The sequence below is a fragment of the Mustela lutreola genome, chromosome 11 (assembly GCF_030435805.1).
Source record: "Mustela lutreola isolate mMusLut2 chromosome 11, mMusLut2.pri, whole genome shotgun sequence".
In the NCBI taxonomy this organism is placed as follows: Eukaryota; Metazoa; Chordata; class Mammalia; order Carnivora; family Mustelidae; genus Mustela; species Mustela lutreola.
This window is the reverse complement of record NC_081300.1, coordinates 60,373,694-60,395,651: the sequence shown is the minus strand read 5'-3', so window position 1 is coordinate 60,395,651 and position 21,958 is coordinate 60,373,694. Positions and strand designations below refer to the sequence as shown.

At 47.2% G+C, this 21,958-nt stretch overlaps 1 protein-coding gene across 3 annotated transcripts in view; it reads right to left on the bottom strand.

The window, feature by feature from the left end:
* Positions 1-4,307: 4,307 nt before the first annotated feature.
* IMPA2 (inositol monophosphatase 2) overlaps positions 4,308-21,958 on the bottom strand; it is a 42,039-nt gene continuing 24,388 nt past the window's right edge. Inside the window, exons 4-8 of one of the 3 annotated variants that reach the window (XM_059139514.1) lie at positions 21,645-21,690; positions 19,176-19,284; positions 6,844-6,952; positions 5,996-6,147; positions 4,308-4,860 (exon numbers count right to left, since the gene is read on the bottom strand). In XM_059139514.1, coding sequence (XP_058995497.1) covers positions 4,745-4,860; positions 5,996-6,147; positions 6,844-6,952; positions 19,176-19,284; positions 21,645-21,690 — 532 coding nt within the window. In that variant the 3' untranslated portion in view covers positions 4,308-4,744. Of the gene's footprint in view, positions 4,861-5,995; positions 6,148-6,843; positions 6,953-10,135; positions 12,102-15,367; positions 18,214-19,175; positions 19,285-21,644; positions 21,691-21,958 lie in introns of those variants that run through there. The other 2 variants (XM_059139517.1, XM_059139515.1) reach the window with 2 other exon arrangements.

Below are 21,958 nucleotides of genomic sequence, written 5' to 3'. Positions count from 1 at the left end.
AGTGGATTAAAGCCTCTGTCTTCGGCTCAGGTCATGATCCCAGAGTCCTAGGATCGAGCCCCACATCGGGTTCTCTGCTCAGCAGGGAGCCTGCTTTCTCCTCTCTCTGCCTGCCTCTCTGCCTACTTATAATCTCCATCTGTCAAATAAATAAATAAAATCTTAAAAAAAAAAACGGCTAAAGGTCGTCTGTGTGTACGTGTAAATAATCTACAGACTAGGAGACGGATACATACAGAAAGATTTTTTGAAACGATCGCTGTCAGGGAACCAGACAGCCTTTCCCAACACCACATATACTGAGCCCAGGTGATAAAAACAGCAGTCTGAGAACCAGCATTTGTTCTCAAAGCACAGTGGTTTCCAGGAAACCTGGAGAACCAAGAGGCAGGTGATTGGTGCCTGCTTTTATTAACCCCTACCTTCACGTGTATTTAGTATGGACACGGTCACTGCACGGCTGATCACCCCATGCAGATCATGAAGGAAACTCTTTTTCGACAGCAAATTTACCACTAATAACCCAAGGGGAAGTGGTGGTAAGGCATCTGGGTAACTGACTCCCAAAGGGACTAATCTGCTGGGGAAGTTGGAGGGGGTGCAGTGGGGCACTACTCTTTGCACTCAGTGGGGGGCCTACAGCTTGCCTCTGAGAGGAGAGGCGGGTGGTGGGGGGATTTAGCCGTGCAGAGAGGAGACCCTGGGGGTCAGCCCGGCTTGCGGAGGGGTGCCCACGGGTGTGGTCTGGTGAAAGTGACCTGGGTTATTATACAGGCCGACCTCTGAATTTTAGGGGCCAGAGACAACAAAAGCCATGGAAGCTTCCCAAATATTTTCTGGCATTGATGGTGAATCAGGAACATAAGGGAAAAAGTTAAGGGCAGGTTGCAATTTTCACTCAACCCTCCTGTCCCGGCCTGAGGATGGTACCGATCTGGTAAATGTGCAGATGTTCGGTCACGATTCCTGACCCTTCACACGACTTACAGGACCAGTCATTAGAAAACCCAGATTTGATACTCTTCGTCAATAGTTCCGATGCTAAGGATGTAGAAGGGAAGCTACACACAGGAATGCTGCAGTAACTCAGTATGAGTTACTGAGGAAAGGGGAATCTTCCCTGTTTTAAGTCTGTAACGAGCAGAGTGACATGCCCTCACTCATTAGCTACCCAAAGGTACCACCAGCACATATGCCTTTGGGGTGGTCTCTCACTGCTCCATGATGGAAACCGAGAGTGTAAACTGGACTCGGGAGTAGATGAACTGCTCGCTGCCATTCTATTGTCTGACTGAATTGGATGATTAAAAATGAAGTTCATATTGGAAAACAGAACCCAAATAATCAGAGAAATGCTCTAGTGGATATCCATGCTAAATCAGTCAGTATACAACTTGAGTGAACTCCTAAGATTGATCTAGCCAAATTATTTATGATAATCTATATAAAAGACAAAATCGGGCATCCGAGCTGGAGCGACAAATGTTGAGACCAAGTGTGCAAATTTATTATTAGACGAGGATACACTGAGGGCCCAGATGGCCTCCTGGTTCTTCCCGAGTCCTTAAAAATACCATTACGAGATGTGCTACATTCTGCAACTCATCATCGCACAGAAAAAAATGACCTAAATTATGAAAAAGCTTTAGTGGGTGACTGTACCAAGGCCACAAAATTGGTTTGTGACCAATGTCTGATTGATCGAACCCCTAACCCAGGAAGACCATTAAGATGGCCCACTAGATGGAACCCTATGGGGCCATTTGAACACTTACAAATGGGATTCATCTGATTGCTACCACAATGGGTTATCAATATGTCCTCGTCATTGTTTGTATTTTCTCAGGACGGACTGACATCTTACTCAAGGGCTGACGTCACAACCATGGCCAAGAAACTCTTAGAAAAGATAATTTTCTTCATGGGGTATCCCCAGAGAGACCTCCAGTGATGGGGAGCTCATTTTGCTGGGCAAATAATTAAACAAATAGGGTGCTGCTGACGCAATGGCATTACTACTGTCCTTACCATCTTCAGTCATCCAGTAAAGTCGAATGGACAGATGGTAGCTTAAAACTAAAGCTAGCTGAATTACCAGAATCGACTGGATCGCCCTGGGCAAACGTTCCACCTTCAGTTTTGATGGCAATGAGATCAATACTTACGGGAAAGCATAAATTAACATCTCATGAAATAGTAATAGGAAGACCTGTGCCTTTGATGATAGGACCATGTGTGTCTCCATACTCATAAATTGGTATGACTCAGTACTGTAAAGTTTTAATGGATTATGCCACAGTGTCTTTCTACCAGGTGAAGGAAGCTTTTCATGACCCTCCTGCAGATGGTTGAAACTCCCACAGCTTAGACCCTGGAGAGTGGGTCTTTTGACCTAAGAAAGAACCCGCCCTTGAACCTCATTAGAAAGAATCCTACTATGTTCTCCTCACTATCCAGATGGCAGCCAAACTTCAGAAACTTGAACCTTGGGTCCACAGCTTGTAGTTGAAAGGGCTCCTCTAGACTCTCGGAACTATACACCAGCCAGAGGTGTGAGGTTACAACTGAGCACAGAGGTCCTCCCGCAGAAGCCTACAGCTCTCCCAGGATCATAGATCCAAATATTCGTCTCCAGTATGAAACCTTTATCTGTTTTGCCCATTTGCTATTGCCTTTTCTGTTATTGCATGGGAAGATACTACTATAATTAGGACTTCACAAACAATAGCTATTGTAGGAAACTACACTAATTGCTGGATTCATCACGCTAAGCCAAAATCAGGACCTGAAGGGAATCCTGAAGGCCATGGCGTGCCTAAATTGTTCTGCAGGTGCATTTTTATAAAGTTAACACCCTAAGTCTACATAGGCTTGTTTCTTGCCTCAATGTAACCCGATCCTGGGTCTCTGATGCTAACACCCAAATGTACCTCTTGGCTACACCTTCACAGGCAGGGGTTGGGCAGTGACCTCTACGCTTGGGCAACTTGTCCTGACAGCTGGAGGGTGAAGGACAACGTGCCCTTGCTGTAGTTACTGTTCCACTGTCCCTTCACAACACCTTGGGAACGCGACAGCGTTCCAGTCCCCTGAATTTACCAGAAGGAAGTTGACCCCTCTGCATGCACGTCATGTGGAAGGTCCCTTCTTCCCTGGCTTGGGGTTGTTACAAAGGAACATATGTTTAGACACTGGCCCTTAACCCTGACAACCCCTGCTGAGTCTAAAGGCCACAGCTCTGTCGCGGCAATGGTCTGAGATAACAGAACTGCTTCAGGTTACTTGTTGGCTGAACGAGGGAGAGTCTGTGCCAGGGCAAATACCTCTGGCTGTTCCTAGATCAAGACCTCTGGTTCTGTAGAAATGCCAACACAAGAAATTAACAAACAAGCTCCTTGGACGCAGGTTGATCCCTCATCTGTTCTGTCCTCTGATTTATTTGATACTGGCTGGTTTGGGTCATGGCGGGGGTGGGGGATGGGGGAGGGCAGGGCAGGAGGACACTGCAGTGTCCCGGTATTTTCCACCTAATAGGATCACGATCCATCTGGTGGGCCATGTTCTCTCAACGCTCTCGCAGGCTCGTAGCCACCAGCACGTGATGGTCGCATGGTGCTCGGAGAAACAGAAACGAGCTGAACGATGGGAAAAACAGCGACAGCCACTCTTCCACGGATCCGACACCACAACCCAGGAGTTTCACAATGGGACAAGAGCAGTGGAACTCTGACGGTGACTGAGACTGGCACAGTACAAAAGTCTTGGGCAATCTCTCACATACGGGAGGATGACCAAAGGGGGAGATTGTTAAATTAATTAAAAAGGAGGCCATCAGTTTGAGGTGGCTTCTAACGTCACAGCACCCACATAAGCAAACCACAATGGAAGCCCACATGTAAATTCTCACGGTCACAAGAGTGAACCTACGGACAAGCCATCCAAATAGCCAGCCAGGCGCTAAGTTCCTCACTTTGCCTTTGCCTTTTCTCTATAAAAGTTCTTCCCCAGCTCCCGTGGCCGGAGGCCTTCCAGCCACTTTTGCTTTGGTACTGCTCGACTGGAGCCGATTTTCGCTCAAGTAAATACCTAAAACTTTTCATTTGCCTCACTTTTATCTATTAACACATGCATGGTAATTCCTGGAGCAGTTTTCGCAGTGCTTATCGAAGTCAGCAGACAGTAAACCCTGCCAACTTGGGGCTTTTGTATGCCGACTTTCCCAAAGAGCCTGGATCTCCAGCCGTGGGGGCTGTGGGTCGTTTGGGGAAACAGGCGACACGCTTACGGAGGGACACAGAGAAGCAGAGTGCCATTGTTTCGATTTATTGCATTCTGAAGTACCATGGGGGAGGGCCTGAGAACAAGTCCGCTTTATCAGCAGTTCTAAAGCCTTATTACCTGAGATTGACATTCTGGAGGAAAAAAATTGAGACTGAATTTTTAATACATACACCATATCCGAGACTGGGGTTTTGGCTCTGATAGAAGTACTTGCACTAGCCTGAAAAAGGCTACGTGAGATTAGAGAGAGACACCAGCTACACACCGAATCTGGGTAAAAGGTGTGGACTTAACCAGAAAGCCACATACATTAGCCAAACACCTCCCTCCGGGGCTTGTCAGGGACACTTGACGCGTGCAGGCCACTCGTGGCAGCGTCTTCCCTGGGGCTCGCCGCCAGCCCCAGCATTCCCGGGAAGGCCCAGGCCGGGGGTCGTGTTTCTCTGCCCCTCTCTGCTCCCCTTCACTTCTCATCATCCCGCCCGTAGTTAATGGTCTGTAAGGCCTGAGCTATGAGCGTCGCCATCTCCCGGGTGCCCGCAGCAACCACTCTGCAAGACATGAGGTCGAGAGGTCCCCCTGAGGACAGAGAGAGGAGAGGGCACGTGAGTTACTGCAGAAGGCAGACGGTCCTGAAGGAGGACTCGGCACACGAACATTCCCAGGAAAACAAAGGTCCCAGGCCAGGCAGAGGCGGGACCAGACAACGAGATCTGGACCGGAGCCCGGCTCTCAGCACCTCAGCACCCCTCTGCTGCCCCAGCAAGAGAGCAGTGGAGGCTGTGCTGGCCGAATGTAGGCTCGGGTCCAGCAACAGGGACTAAGGGTCACAGGATCAATTAGACCCGGTAGGAGAAGGTAGTTCTCAAATGTCTGCTACCTGGGTGGCACTGGGGACCCCATGTAATGGAAGTCCCCATTTGGCAGGTCTAAAGTCTGAGCAGAGACCTGATGCAGGCTGGCTAACAGGTCGTGCTGAAAAAGCTAGAGAATGGGATCTAAGAAGATGCACTCAGTCTCAGACCCCCTGTTCCTAAATGTTAGAAAAGGGTCGGTCTGGAGTTCAGCAAGTTATGTGGGGAGTTAATAAGTTATGTGGGCAGAGATGCTATAGGACCTGACCCCAGGGGGTTAGTCCCTGAGACACGAGGACCTTGATGTTGAAGAACAGGTCACCTTTTGGGATCCATTCCCCTAATACCTCACAGGGTGCTCACACTGTACACCCCGCTGACCCCATGCTGAATTACAGGGTGTGGAGGGTGCTAGCCTCCTCTTCATGGAATGCAGAGCATGGCACTTCTTCTGCCCATCTCATCGAATCTGGTGGTGTCAGAACGGCTGGCTAGGAAACTGTCAAATGTACCCGAGTGTACAGTGTGGGTGCTGCTACTATGTGGCCGTATTGTGATCCTGGGGTCTTCTTCCCTGCCTCGAGGCGTAGAAAAGGAAGGCAGGAAAGCCAAGAAGGCACTGACCCATGCATGGCTTTTCCAACGTCTTCATAGGGTCTCTCACCAACTCACTCTGAGGAACTGGTGGTGGGGGTGGGCATCTGGTCTGGTAGTTACTGGGGCTAATATCAGGGATGCTGGGTTTGGTAGTATCATTTGCTTTAGCCTGGGAGACACTGGGTCTGGTGGCATTACTGGGTCTAGTCTCCACTGTCATTTCCCTGGGGACAGACAGCGGGCTGAGGGTCAGAGGGGCTCACCCGAAGTGTCCATCACAATGCCACCTGCTTCTCTGATGATGACTGTGGCTGCGGCCAGGTCCCAGCAGTGCAGGCCAAACTGGTAGTAGGCGTCTGCAGCCCCCGAGGCCAGGAGGCAGAGCGCCAAGGTGGAGCTCCCGATCACTCGGACCCTGGAGGAAAGGGAAGAAGGCAAAGGCTCCTGGGAGTGGTGCTGTGTCCAAGTTGGATTCCTCTTAGATAGCTGACGACATCCAAAGTCACCCCCCCACCGGGCATTCCCAGTCATTAAAAATGAGCCATGGGGATTCTCTAATAAGCTCTAGATTCAAGATCTGGGTGCAGACCAGTGACATCCAAGAGAGCTTTCTGCGAGGACAGAAACGCTCCGCACTCTGGAAGTCACTAGCCACTGGTAGCTGATGAGCCCTTGTCGGGTACTGCGACTGAAGAACTCCAATCTTAATTCCACTGAAATTTCATTTAAACTTAAATCGCCTCGTGGGAGAGTGGGAGATCAGAGCAGAATCACTTGGACTTGGATTTATTTTTCCTAAATATTTGCTAGAGTAATGCCCTTTATGAAGGGTTCTAAGCCCAGAAGGACTCACAGCCTGGGGGCCTTAAGATCGGTCGCCTGACTTCTGGAAGAGCCGCTTGGGAAGGAACAAAGGTCCCCTGTGTGTTCCCTAACAGCTGGCCACATGAGGTAGCGTCACACGGCTCTCCCGGGTCTGTGTGGGGCACGGGTGGGCCTGCTCCCCTCATGGGGGATCTTTTCCTCTCTCCCTGAGGAACTGTGAGCATGACTGTGTGTTTGGCACTTTCGTCTTTGGCCTTGGGTTGTTCCAGGAACTGAAAAGTGATACCCGTGAGCTTTGGCGTGAAGTAACCTCTCCATGTTGCTCAGGAACAATTTCAGGGTGCCAGGGTCACGTCTGGGGCCGATTTCTGTGAGAACCAAGGCCTTGGAGATGTCTGCAGTAGAAAGAATGCCCCGCGGTCAGGAAAATCGAGTCTCGGTTCTGACTGACGGGTCCGGGTTCCCTCAGAAGCAAACCTCCTTCCCACTCAGAACAAGGACCATCTGCTGAGAGGTTCAGTTATGAGGTTTCTCCGACAGCTGGGTGAAACGTGAGAACACGGAGACGAGAGGCCAACAGAACCCCGCACCTGACTATGTCAACCTCATTCCTGTAAGGCTTTCGGTTTCAGATTTACGAGGGAGCAGATTCTCAGTTCTCCCTCTTTGCAGGGAGAGTTAGCACTAAAGAGCCAGGGAGAGGCAGGAGGCTAATGAGAATCAGCACCATCCAGTCATGAATAAAAACAAAATGACTCCAAACTGGGACCACCCGATGTCTGGAAGACAGAAAAGAAAAAAGCCTCGCCCAATACATCCGTCTTTAATAACCCTTCTCTAGGGGTGCTGCCCGAGTGGCGCAGTGGGTTAAGTTTCTTACTCTTGTTTTCGACTCAGGTCTGATCTCGGGGTTGTGAGATTGAGCCCCGTGTCCGGAGTCTGCTTGGGTTTCTCTCTCCCTCTCCCTTTGACCCTCTCTGCTCTCTCTCTCTCTCTCTCAAATAAATAAATAAAAAACTTAAGAACAGAAAAACCTTTCTCTAACCGCTACGATCATGAAGACAGAAACACCATCCCTGCAGAGAAAGCAACTTTAAAATAACGACTTTGGAAAGGGTGCTCTCAGGCGTGACCCCACTGGGCATAAAGAAGGCCAACACCGTGGCCGTGTGGCCTCCTCAGTGCAGGGTGGCGGGGCACTCAGGCCAAGCACTCGGTTCCGAGATGGGAGCGGGAAGCTGGCCTGAGGGCACAGAGGGACGTGCCTGGGCTCCCTTCCTGGGCCTGACTCACGGGCAGCACGCAATCTCGAGCAGTTTGTCTGTGCTTTGCCGTACTCCCAAACACAACCACATTTAGTCTGTCGTGTCTGGTCAGGCCTTCTGGCTCACAGTCAGCCACACTGACGTATCCAGATAACAGAACAAGGTCACTCCACGAACTGGAGGGAAAACACACTCCACGAGTTACGGCCCTCAGTGGGTCTAGTCCTATGTCGGCACCTGCAAAGTCCCTCACTGCAGGACCAGATGACGGTGAGGGGGCCCCCTCCTCTCAGACAGAACCTATATCCATTTCCCCTTTTCTTAAATTGTAGGCTCTCATTGTCTGCTTTCTTAAAATCACTTGGCTCCACACCGGTTACCTGCCTAGGAGACAAGGTCTGAATCACTCCCTGCCAGGCACGCCAGCACCAAGGCTGAGCTAATGACGTACCTCCCATGTGTCCAGTGTGTGAGTGAGGGGCTCTGCCCACGGGGGGCCATAGGGCCGGGTGGCTCCAGGATCCCCAGGGACAGGTCACTGCCCTAGCTTAACTCCTAACTCTCTCTCTCTGGGCTGCAAACTGAAAAGGTTATTTTCCCCAGGGAAGGGAAAGAAGACCTCTTTTGAAGAAAACGACATCAGGGGCACCTGGGTGGCTCAGTCATTAAGCGTTTGCCTTCGGCTCAGGTCATGATCCCAGGGTCCTGGGATTGAGCCCTGCATCTGGCTCCCTGCTCGGCGGGAAGCCTGCTTCTCCCTCTCCCACTCCCCCTGCTTGTGTTCTTTGTGTCTCTGTCTCTGTCTCTCTCTCAGGCGTGCTATCAAATAAATAAATAAATAAATAAACAAATCTTAAAAAAAAAAAAAAAAGGCACAAAAAAACGACATCAACAGGGGTGCCTGGGTGGCTCAGTGGGTTAAGCCTCTACCTTCGGCTCAGGTCATGATCCCAGGGGCCTGGGTTCGAGTCCCGCATGGGGCTCTCTGCTCAGCGGGGAGCCTGCTTCTCCTCATCTCTCTCTCTGTCTCTCTGCCTATTTGTGATCTCTCTCTCTGTCAAATAAATAAATAAAATCTTAAAAAAAAAAAAAAAAAAAAACGACATCAACAGAACCAGGGGCAGTAAGCGCTTAATAAGTAGTCACTGAAGCAACGAGCACTTTCCTTCAAGCACCAGCATTAAAGATACCCTGGTCAGAGTCTTCTTGTATGGGTTGATTTGTTAAATTAGTAGAATTTTTAAATTTATGAAAGGAACGTTGGAGTTAAGTAGAATTTGGCTGGCTAGCGTAAGAATCTAATTAATCACTAGAGATAACACTATTTTGGTGGGGTGGGGGTTGGTGAATTCTGAATGATAAATGTTTTCATTAAAAACATTCTTGAAAGAGAACCTGGGGCACCTGGGTGGCTCAGTGGGTTAAACCTCTGCCTTCAGCTCAGGTCATGATCTCAGGGTCCTGGGATCGAGCCCCACATCGGGCTCTCTGCTCAGCAAGGAGCCTGCTTCCCCCACCCCCACCCTACCTGCCTCTCTGCCTACTTGTGATCTGTCTCTCTCTGTTAAATAAATCAATAAAATATAAACAAAAAAGAAAGAGAACCTAATGAAATTTGGGGAGTGACTGTTAAATGAGAAAGGATGAACCCTCCTGGAGGAGGCCAAGGAGGGAAACAGAAGTGGAATTTGAGAGTATACATATTTTAGATTTTGATTATTCTTTTCTCCCAAATGGTTCCCCTCCCCCAAGCTGTATCAGTAGGACTACTGTCCCCTCCCCAGTAAGGCATGGTTCTGTACTATTTTCAAGACCCTAACCATATCCCTTACTCTGTGATATATGCTTCAGGAGTGATTTTTCTCAGAAAGCTAAGATCAGGAGAATAATCCCTACATATAAGGCATTTCCTGGCTCCAGGATCTCGGTCACCCTGGCGGAGGATATTAAGGAACACATTGACAATTTCCTTCCAGGAACTAGAAAGCCTAACAATTTCGATATAGGGAGATAAACACGTACTTTTAATCAGGTTCGGAAGACATGACTACTGGGATATTATCTACACTTACTATGATGATTATTTTGCAATATATACACATGCTGAATCATGATGCTGTACACCCGAAACTACATAATGCTATTCAGCAATTATACCTCATTAAAAAAAATGTGACTACTGGTTTGGGCCAAGGCCTAGCCCAATCTGTCCTTATCAGAGGGCTGGGCTGGCTGCAGGGTGAGTGAAGAGGAAAGTCCCGGAGGGCCAGCCCAGACAAGCAGATCCTCCCCACCCCCCCACCACAGGGGCCGGTGCAGGAAGAGCAGAGGGTTTCAGACTAAGTGACACAAGGCTATTTCACAAAGGGAAACTCAGCAAAGTGTGGAAACAGTAGCTCACATTTACCAAGCTCTTCGTCTCTCCAGACAGGCCAGCACTAAGCACTGAACTACTTACGCCTCCATTCCTCTACCTCTTTTCTCTGTTACATCAATGATACATTGATGACTCCATTCTTCTGTTACATTTATGATACATTTATGATTCCATTTCTCTTTTGTCTTCACTATTGCATTGCCCTTGTTTCACAGATGGAGGAACCAAGCCTACAGAGGTGACCCGCAGGGGATCATGTGCCACTTAGGTGCTGAGACCCAGACTTAACCTCCAGCTCGTCCCGTGATTATGTGAAAGAAAGTGCTTCTTCCCATAGCTTGTAGATTTGTGAAGAAATATCTCTGTATCCAGTTCTTCCCTCTCCTTCTAGCGGCAATGCATCCATTCTTTATCTCTCTGGTTAGTATCTTTTTCCCAAATGCAATCAAGAACAAGGAAAAAGGAAGCCTGAGTGCTGCCACCTACAGACCGAATGCTTTCTTTGGTTTTATTTTGCTATAGATAAAATAATATTTAACATCATCTTATGATTATTTCTAGCTGCCCATAATCACTGATTTTTGCATTTTGTTATCCTTTATACTATATTTACCATAATAATTTAGCTCAATCAAATGCTAACGTATATATGTATTTCTTAAAGATTTATTTTAAACACAGAGAGAGAGAGAGAGCAAGTGAGCAGAGGGAGGGTCAGAGGGAGAGGGAAAGAATCCCAAGCAGACCCCTCGCTGAGCACAGAGCTGATGCGCGGCAATCCCAGAACCCGAGACCGTGACCTGAGCTGAAATCAAGAGTCAGATGCTCAACCCCCTGAGCCACCCAAGCGCTCCCCTACAATGTATACATTTTTAAATTTAAAATATTCTCTGACTTCAAGGGTGTGTGTGTGTGTGTGTGTGTGTGTGTGTAGGGGATGGGGAATTATTGCTTAATGGGTACACAGTTTCATTTGGAGAGATAAAAATTTTGGAAACAGATGGTGGTGATGGTTGGAAAACACTGTAAATGTAACGAATGCCACTAAATTACACATTTTAAATGACAAATTTTATGTTATATATATTTTGTCACACACACATACAAAATCTAAAAATTTTGAAGTAGGGCATCTCTGCATACTTTTTCAATAAACAGATTCTAGAATGAAAAAAAAAATCATCCATTAATAGACTTCCAACAGTTTGAAAACCCTTGTTCTGGTTGAGCAAGGTTAAAACACCCCAAGTATCAAGGAGTAATGTTCTCTCAAGAGAAATTTTACAACTTAAAGGTAAGAGAAGGAGTCATCTGTAGACACTGAAACATGTACTCATGGAAAAGGAGTCAATGATGCTTTCACAACCAGGAAACATCCCCTATGGACACATATGGACTCTGTGGGACACACAGCCCCCACTCCCCTGACACTTACACTAGTGTATTTTTTCACACACATGTCCTAACTCTTTCAGTCTTCTTATAGACCATGAGCAGCTACTCATATGAAAACAAAATTTAATTCTCTTTAACTTAAAAGCATAAGTTACAGGAAAAAAACATAAGTACTAGAGAGATGGAAGGTTGGTGGTTTGGCAGGGGGCTGGGGAGAGAGAGTGCGGGGTAAAGGGGCTCAGTGGGCACAGGGTTAGAACATGAAGCCAAGTGAGTGTGCAGCATCGTGAAGGCACTAATCACCACCGAATGGCTCACTTTAAAATGGTTAACTTTAGGGACGCCTGTGTGGCTCAGTTGGGTTAAGCATCCGACTCTTGATTTTGGCTCAGGTTGTGATCACCGGGTCATGGGAGGGGGCCCTGCGCTGGGCTCCGTGCTGGGCGTGGAGCCTGCTTTTGAGATTCTCTCTTTCCCTCTGCCTTCCCCTCTTCCCACACGCTCTGTCTAAAAACAAAATAAAATAAATGGTTAATTTTATGATATTTGACTGTCAATTCAATATATTAGTTTAAAATATTTAAAAACTTGTTCTTAATAAACAAGTAATTTGAGGGGGAAAAAAAAGTATTGTTTAGAATTCTGGGAAAGAACTGGAAACCTCTGTAAAGGCCACACATAGTTTTTAACTTGTCCAAATCCCCTCTGATAAAAACAGAATAACTAAGACAGCAAAAAAGCAAAACTGCAGACACCATCTACAAAAGAAACTATATCCACAAGGTATATCCAAACCCCAAAACACAGACGGGTGGGGGAGCCTCCAATAGCCACAAGACCGCATGGCATCAGGACTAACAGAGATGCACTGAGCATCCCCAGAACAGGAGAACCTCTAAATCACCAACAGCCACCCCCTGCAAACCAGTGTGGGCCAATATGAGAAGCTCACACAGAGAGGGGCCACGCACACACTGGTTCATGAGTCCGTGGCACTGCGGTGCATGGTCAGGGCTGAAGGGAGGGAGGCACCAGTCCTACGGTCTCTCAAAACTGACTTACAAGGACCTCTTAGGGGAAGGATCCAGCATGGGAGTAAATTCCAAATTCACTAAACAAGAATAAAAGGGGCTAAAGGAAAGAGATGATCCAGCTAATAGTTAAGGAGGGGAACAGAGCCAAAAAAAAAAAAAAGTATACGTAAGACTGAGTCCAAGTTTCTGAACATTTCACCAAAACAGAAGAGGCAACTCTAGAGCTGGAAAAAACTACCAAAAACCTGAACTCAGGGGTGCCTGGGTGGCTCAGTGGGTTAAAGCCTCTGCCTTCGGCTCAGGTCATGATCCCAGGGTCCTGGGATGGAGCCCCACACAGGTCTCTCTGCTCAGCAGGGAGCCTGCTTCCTCCTCTCTCTCTGCCTGCCTCTCTGCCTACTTGTAAGCTCTGTCAAATAAATAAATAAAATCTTTAAAAAAAAAAAACAAAAACCTGAACTCACCCCAACCCCCACTCTCTATAAGTCCCTCCCAATTTCAGGAATACAGGTTTTAAGTAGAAATAAGTAATTAAAAAGAATGATGGGTGAGTCCCACACACACGTACATGAAAAAGGAAAAAAAAAAGAATAAGAAGAACAATACCTTTCTAGTCAACCAAGGATTGAAAGATTTGTCCACAAAACAGAAGCAGTTTCATATAAAAAAAAAAAAAATAAGGAATGCATCAAAAAACCAACTTAACTAGAAAGTGGAGGGAATAGAACTTAAACTTAGGAAGAACTGAAAAAGAAAATATTTCAGAAAAGAAGATTAAACTGAAAGAACAAAGAATAAATAAACAGAATAGATGGTGCTTTACAAGAAATGGAGGGCAAAAAAAAAAAAAAAAAAAAAAGGTGGAACTGGTGAAAAGGATTAAAGCACAAGAGACAAATAGAAAAGATAAGCAGGGAAGACCCAACATACTTATAACAGAAGATCCAGAAGACAAAAACAAAGCAAAAGAATTTGGAAATGAACAAATACTAAGAACTGTAATTCAAGAAACCTCTTCTGAAAGAAAAAAAAAGTCTTGAAACTGAATATTGAAATGGTATAGCATGACATCTTTAAAAAAAGAAATGGTGAGCCATGATGTGCCTAGGAAACTGAAAACAAGTAACACTGAGATATAGTCTATTAAAATTATTTAATAGAGATATACTCTATTAAATGAAAAAAAAAAAAAGTCCTTTGGGCATTCAAGCAAAAAACAGAGGTTCCTTATAAGGGAAAGAAAATGAAATTGTCTTCAGACTTTTCAACGACAAGCTTATGCCAGAAGATGACAGAGACAACGTAAGACAGTCAACACACGAAAGCATGAGCCATGGGTTTTACTAGCAGAATGGACCTCCAAGTATACAGGCCACCAAAAAACTGCTGTGGACATGTAAGACACAGGCAAGGACTGTTATTATTACTCCCGGGAGGTCTTCCTTGAGGGACCCACTGGAGCAGAAGTTCTCGGAGTGGGGTCCCTGAATCTGTGAAGTTAAACTAAGGTATTATTTGCCTTTTTCCCAGTATTAACACTTGCACAGAGTAGATAAAGCAAGGCAGAGCACCACCTGTTCCCGTGGCCAATGCAGACTTTTCTGCTATACTCACATTCAGTGGTAAAATATATCAGTTTTATTCCAGAATGAAGAAGGTGCGAACATTAGGAATGGCATTAGGTCTTGAAACCTAAGAACATGTCTTTTCAATATTCTGTGTGAGGAGATGGGACGCACACATGGAGGGCTTAGACAAGCTATAGGTAGCCAGAACTAGCTATCTGGAAGACATTTTCTGGAAAATGAAAGAAGAGAGTCCATCACTTCAATTGCTAAGGTTTCCAATGATAAAATTCAAGCCTTCAAGTGCAAATTAGAATTTAGGAAGACTTGAACCTACTACCAAAAGCTTGACACCTTCCCCAAACTTATAGATTTCTCATAATAGTGGTGATACTAGGAGTGCCTGGGTGGCTCAGTCATGAAGCATTTGCGTTTGGCTCAGGTCATGGTCCCAGGGTCCTGGGATCGAGCTGTGCATCTGGCTCCCTGCTTGGCGGGAAGCCTGCTTCTCCTTCTCCCACTCCCTCTGCTTTTGTTCCCTATCTCGCTGTGTCTCTCTTTGTCAAATAAATAAATAAAATCTTAAAAAAAAAAAAGAGTGGTGATACTAATGAATATGACTTTCTTAGTATTTTACAATGTAATAGGTCACCATTTAAAAGAGCCTGAAAATCTCAGTGAACCCTTATTTTCCCAATGACCAATGCATGATGTTACAAAGTCATCATGAGTAAAAGATCCATTCAAAGTAGGAGACTGCCCAATGGATTTCATGGTTACAGAGTACAAAAAATTCACTGATATGTCATTAGATTTCACACTGCAACTAAGCTTTAAGAAGTCACCACTTCTCGAGTTCGGGTGTGGCATCAAAGAAGAATATCCTCATTCATCTGAAAAGCCTATTAAAATAGTCCTCACTCGACCCTTTTCCAACTACTTATCTGTGTGAGACCTGATCTTCTTCATACATTAAGATAATACATTACAACAGACTAAAGATAGAAGTAGATAGGAGAATTCAGTTGTCTTCTACTAAGCCAGACATTATAAAGGGATTTGGAGAAAATGTAAAACAAGGCCACTCATGAAAACTATTTTGGAAAACAGGGTTGTTTCTCATTAAAAATATATGTGTGTGTGTGTGTGTGTGTGTGTGTGTGTGTGTGTGTTATTCATGTTAACATGTAATGAGTTGTGGGTTTTTTTAGAAGTTTCTGTTTAAGTTTCAAATGCATAAACACCAGTAGATAACTTACATAAACGAAAGCTCTTTTGGAGTCTTCAATAACTTTTCACTAGTGTAAATGTGTTGGTCCCAAAATCAAAAAGTTTGAGAAATGCTGTACTAGCGAATGAGATGAGCTTCACACAACCAAAATGACGGGCCATACATCCACATAAAGGGCTAGTGGGGGTATTAAGTCTAATTTATTTGTGGAACCAAGACCACACCCTAACTGACAGTTCTAGAGTGAGAGCATCACCCACATGGCTGGCTGCCCTGGCAACCCACACCTGGGCAGCACAACCACCCAGAGGTGGAAAGGTAACAAGGAGAGGGTGTGACTAGTAGAACGAGCTAGCCAATTGCCTTGTAACTGACAGCAAGAGGTTACTGGGCTTTAATCATATACTGGAGTATAAGAGGAGGGGGAAGAAGAGGTTACAAACTAACTTAAATGTTACTGAGAATAGGGAACCAAGAGACAATAACCCGAAAAAGAGAGGACTAGGGATCGTATAGAAAAATTCTGTATAAAGGAAATCATTGGAACAAAAACATAAACCTTTCTAAATACCCAAAGCATACCAACACAGAGAATAAAAGCAAAGAACAGAACAACAACAAACTCAGCTGCTTATCAAACACACACACACACACACACACACACACCCCTAAAATAAACAATGGAACCATAAGCACTTCCTGGACAGTGTTCCCTAGGGTAAAGGACAGGGACAGAAGTCAAACCTCTTCAGATAGACTTTGTTTTAGAGATCTGACTTCGGAACAAGGTACCTTTTTATATAATTACAAAATACAATCAGTTTTTAAAAACTAGTCTTCCTGATTCAAAAACAAAGTGAAACAAATGCATCTAAGTGATTATCCTCCGTTGGAGGCCCAGGCAAAGGGAGCAGAGAACCAAGTCCGACTCCAGAACCTGGAGGGCATCCGCTAAGGACAGAAAGAAGGAGACACGACCAAACGACAAACAACATCCTTCCAGTTGCTTTAGGTAATGGTCTGTGGTTAGTAGGTTAGTATTATTATCCTGAATCTTCAACTCATAATGATTTTAATATTTAAAGACAACTTCTTAGCTCTGTCCAGTGAGAAGACCTAACATGAAAGACTGACCCAGAAGCCACAAGGAGCCCTGAGAACTCAGGGTGGGGCCCTGAAGGGCTGTTTCCCACAGGATGAGACAACTGGAAATCTGAACTCTGGTTATTTAATAACTTTAGGAATAACTGATAATTTTTAGAGGGGTGTGTCATTGGTATTGTGATTATGCATTTCAAAGAATTGTATATGTTATAGAGAAGCATGCATACTGCAATGCTGACTAGAAAATGATTCTACATCTGGGATTTGTGTCAGGGACTTGCTGGGGGCAATGGGAACTGGGTGGCGCTGTGGATAAAGCAGGGTTGGCCCCGAGAATCGGCAATATTGGACCCATGGTGAGTCACATGGGTTTACGGTACTTTGTCTACTCACCCAGGTTTGAAATTCTGCATGGTGGGATGTGAAGAAAAAGGTTCTAATCAAATTCTGGCCTCCATCTCATCCTCTACCCCATCCTGTGTAGTTCTGTTTGCTTTTTACTTTGTGCATGGAAGCCTTCCAAGAAGGTGTAATAGGAGTAAGGAAAGGAGAGAGAAAGATCAGGGGTGGGTGTCCTGTTCCCTAGGGTGGATTTCCCTAATCCAGAAATGCGTCCTAAACTTAACATCGGGCGCTAATCATCTTGTGCAAAGACTGAGGTTTCCTCTTTGATAACTCTCACCTCTGGGTACCCTGCACCGGGACCTGACTGAGCGCTTTCCCCTAACTGCATTTATTCCTCCATTCCCATCATGTCACCCCACCCACCACACGAGGACAGCTCACAGCCCTGGAGGGTGGCACAATGGGGACTGAAACCAGGTCTGTGTGACCCCTAACCACTGTGCTGCAGGGTCCAGTCCATCATCTCCATAGAAACCCAATCACCCCGTAAGTTCTAAATGACCAGTGCTGAAAACAGCACATCAGACTCTCTTTAGAGTTTTTTTTTTTAAGAAAATGAGCTCCAGAATGTGGGCGGTTTTGAGAGAAGTGGGAACCCCAGTGTTGCAGCAGGGGTTTAGGACAGGGTCTGCACAGGACCAGAGGGCCTACGACAGGCCGGAAGTAGAGGCGACCTGGAGGCCTTGCCCACACGGTTCTGAGAGCCGCACTGAGGATATGAAGTTGTCACGCGCGACCAGGAAGCCCAGCGAGTGTGAATGGAGCCAAGTGTTCTCATCAAATGGAATATGGAGCAAAGTTCACGTAAGTGTGTTTAATGACATGCTTCCTCACTACTGACTAACCCAACATGCCCTGAGCGGTTACCTCTTGGCATGCGTACGTACAATTAGCGCTACTTTTCGTACAGCCAAACAAAACATTTCTGGGAGGTGGAGACATGGGGCGAGCCTGGAGACTGTTCTGGAATCTCTCTGGGACTCGGAGGCAGTAACTGGTGAGTGTGCCCTGCTGGTCCCAAGTCGGGGCGAAGCCTCATGTGATCTTCCCCTTTCCCTGGGCAGGCTCGTGAGTCTCAGGAGCCCCAGGCCAAGCCTCCTTGGTTTCCCCACTGGGCCAGACACACAGGGCTCCTGCCCTCCCACCCACCCAGGGCTCCTCGATCGGCGGTGCTCTCACCCGACCGCAGACCACAGGTGGAGAACTTCTCGTCCTCGCTCGCTGAGGAGCCGCTGGAGGGCAGGGACACACCTTCCTCCTCTCACTGCCTCTGAGGCCATCTAGGCACACGGGTGTCACCCAGGGAGGAAGACAAGGCAGAAAAGAGAAAGGAAGCATAAAGAAAGGGGGAGCGCTGACACCCCCAGACTGAAGCTATGATGGGGGAGGGTACCTCAGGATGTCCTGCTGCGGAAACGTGTAAGAAAAGTTAGCAGGAACTGTGCTTTCTACCTTTCCAGACCCGAACGTGGACACGAGGGAGCTTTCAAAGTCTCTCCTAACCTAGCTGCTTCAAGGCCGAAGCTCCTCATTTACTCCCGCCCCCGAAAGGACAGTCCCCGTCCCACGGGGCGAAAAAAATCCCTGACTTCATCCGTGTGAAAGCAAGGCCTAAACACCCTGCAAAACCTAAGCTGGCGTATTGTCGACAGTACGTAGTTATGTGCGGTTGAATGTAACTACAGTCGCATCATAGAAGCGACTGGATGTCCCTGAGGTCCTGCTTTAGGAACAACATGGCTAGCGCTACGGGTGTGGTGTGTGGCAACATCACTTATTCACACTACTCAGTCCCACGGCTGCTCGTCTTCTCATGGAGACCAAAGCCCACGGCAGCCTGTCCACACCCAGGAAGCCACAGGCTACGCCTGGGTGACGTCACCTTGGATGATGGATGTTAGCCTGGATGCTCTGAGAGCCAGACCATGCTTCCAACTTTGCTCTCGACCTCGGATTACTGGAGAGCCAGCCATACTGAAGTCTGGGTTTCTTTGAGCAAGAAAGCTGAAGGATATGAGTGTAAAACAGGGTGAGACTATGTAAACTCTTGGCCACATCCACGAAAACATGAAGACACAGAACTGGCTGGCCTTCCAGGTACTCAGGGACGCCATGTTCCTGAAGAAACTGAAGGCTCAGCGGGAGCTTTCCAGCACCGTCTCCCAGAATGGTGATGCTGGCATTTCCCATTCACACTCCTCCCGCTCTGCAGGGAGCCCAGTCCAGCCACGGGAAGCCCCACCTGTCTCCCCGGAGACCTGGAGCCGCTGGCCATTGCAGAAGGCGCCCCGGCCCCTCTGGCCCGTGTACAGCCGCTCCTCTGTGCAGTGGTAAATCACTCCAAATTCGAGCTGTGGGGTGCAGGGGCAGGAGGGAAAACAAATGCACTTCACTCATTTGACCCAGAAAATCACAAAGCAGTTCAGAGGAGGACAATTCGAGGTATTACGTATGACCCAGGTGATGGAAACTACCTCTCAAAGGGGAATTGGGAAAGAAATTAGCATCTCGGTCCAAAACTGGATATGAGGGCAAATGGTCTCTTCCAAAATAGCCTACTTAGGACGCCTGGGTGGCTCAGTGGGTTAAGCCGTTGCCTTTGGCTCAGGTCATGATCTCAGGTCATGATCTCGAGTCCCGCATTGGGCTCTCTGCTCAGCAGGGAGCCTGCTTCCCTCTCTCTCTCTCCGCCTGCCTCTCCGTCTACTTGTGATCTCTCTCTGTCAAATACATAAATAAAATCTTTAAAAAAAACAAAAAAAAACCAAAATAGCCTACTTAAAAATATACTAAAGCAGGGGCGCCTGGGTGGCTCAGTGGGTTAAGCCTCTGCCTTTGGCTCAGGTCATGGTCCCAGGGTCCTGGGATCGAGCCCCACATTGGGGTCTCTGCTCAGCAGGGAGCCTGCTTCCCTTCCTCTCTCTCTGCCTGCTTCTCTGCCTACTTGTGATCTCTGACTGTTAAATAAATAAATAAATAAATAAAATCTAAAAAAAAACCTAAAACAAATACAGCTTTATAATCAAGCATTAGGAGCTGAAAGTTACTGAAAAAGCTGAATTCTTCAGAAAGGCCTCTGTTTTGGGGGGTGGGAGACTGGAGGAGGCTACTTGTGACTAACGCCTCCCCATAAGAAACCCTCAAAGCTGCTGATGTGTCAAAAATTAGGAATACATCTGTAAAGCCGAGGGGATCAGACTCAAGGACGGCCAAGGAGGAGAGGTGAGTCACCAAGGAGAGGCGTGGTACCAAACCGCAGCCACGCTGGTGGGTCATGCTGCGTAGGGCAGGTGACAAATGCCTGTGACAGCAGCCTCCCAGCTGGAAACAGTAAAAAGAAGAGGCGAGCAATGGGGGGGGGGGGGGACGCTGCCTTACACGCCTGTGCTTTGTTTCTTTCTTCCTCCTCCGACTCGTCACTATTCAGGGTTAACAGGGGCGAGCGTGTGTGTGATCGGGGGGTTGGCTATGTTTTACCTCCCTGGAAAATAAAGAGAGCCCCAGGCCCAGTCTCTCGGGAGAGTCTCAGCTGGCCTGGGGTGAGCTCGACTACAGTGGAATGGACCCCCCAACAGGGCAGGTAAAGGGTTTATTTCTGGGGAGGATCACGTAGCCAGCTTTCCAGCAATCCTTAATTCTCTTCCCCTGCTTCCCACCACCCTGGCTTTAAGGGGGTTCCCAAATCAGGGTAGTCCTAGAACCATGTGGGCCTCCAGACCCTGTGCCCCTGGGGTGGGTCAGGTGGCCGGGAGGCCTTTGCTAGCAAGAGGGAAGGGTGAAGAATGTTTAAACTTCCCTCGGTCTCCGTGCTAGGGAACCACTGCTAGTGTTGAGGATGAAGGTGAAAACACTGAAACAGTGCCTAGCAGAAGGCTGCTTTCGGAAAATACCAAACCCCCAGTCCTATTTAAATATAACTGCTGTGGGGTGCCTGGGTGGCTCAGTGAAGCCTCTGCCTTCAGCTCAGGTCATGATCTCAAGGTCGGGGGATCGAATCCCGCATCGGGCTCTCTGCTCATCGGAGAGCCTGCTTCCCCCCCCCCCCGCCTCTGCCTACCTCTCTGCCTACTTGTGATTTCTCTCTGTGGGTGTCAAATAAATAAATAAAACCTTAAAAAAATTATTAAATAAATAAATATAACTGCCGTGACCACACAGAAGTGAAGGCTTTCCTAAGCATTACTGCTTAAATTGATTAATGCTTGACGCAGATCTCATGATGCTGCTCAGCTCCAAGGGTGATGGGAACCCCGAAGCAGCAGGGTTCTCATGCTAACAGCTAGGGAAAGATGGAGAAGAATGACTGAAAGATGGGGATGAAAAATGTCCTCCCAAAATAGGAGTTTCTTTTGTGTGGGACTAGATCACACGCCCCAGGGGTCAGAGGGAAACTAATGTGGGGCATTTGTCAGAACTTTCCCTTCCACACTTCTCCAGCAGCATCCCAGAAAGACCACGGTAGAAACAAGGGCCCACCACCATGGAGGCGGGCCGGCCATGGAGCCCCAAACCCACACACCCCAAAACCAGTTTTCCTTTGTTTACTGTCTCGGATCTCAAAAAGAAACATGCATGGGTTTACTAGTCATGACTAAGGCGTGTGACAAAGACAGCAAAATGGAGCACAGGAATCAAGTCCAAAAAGGACAATGCTAAGCCAGGCCCAAGGGGTTCAGGACCACTGGCCTGGGGAAACCCCTCCCCCACGTACCTCTTGGTCTACAGCAAATCCGATGCTTACTGCCACGGTGGGAAACCTGCAAAGAAAAACAGAACGGTTCACCCTCTGAAACATAAGTGGTCTCATGCAAACTCTCAGCGGCCTCTGTGCGGCTATGCTATGCAGCACTGTCTCTGGAGGCACAGAAGGACCTTTCTACAGTGTGGGTGGGTTTGTTTTTTTTTAAAAATTACTTCCCACAACTTCACTAACTGCTTCCATGACAAACAGGCTTAGTGGACTCCGGTGTGTAAGATAGCTGACCTTGAAAGAAAGCAGTATTCTGAAAGTCACGTACAACTGCC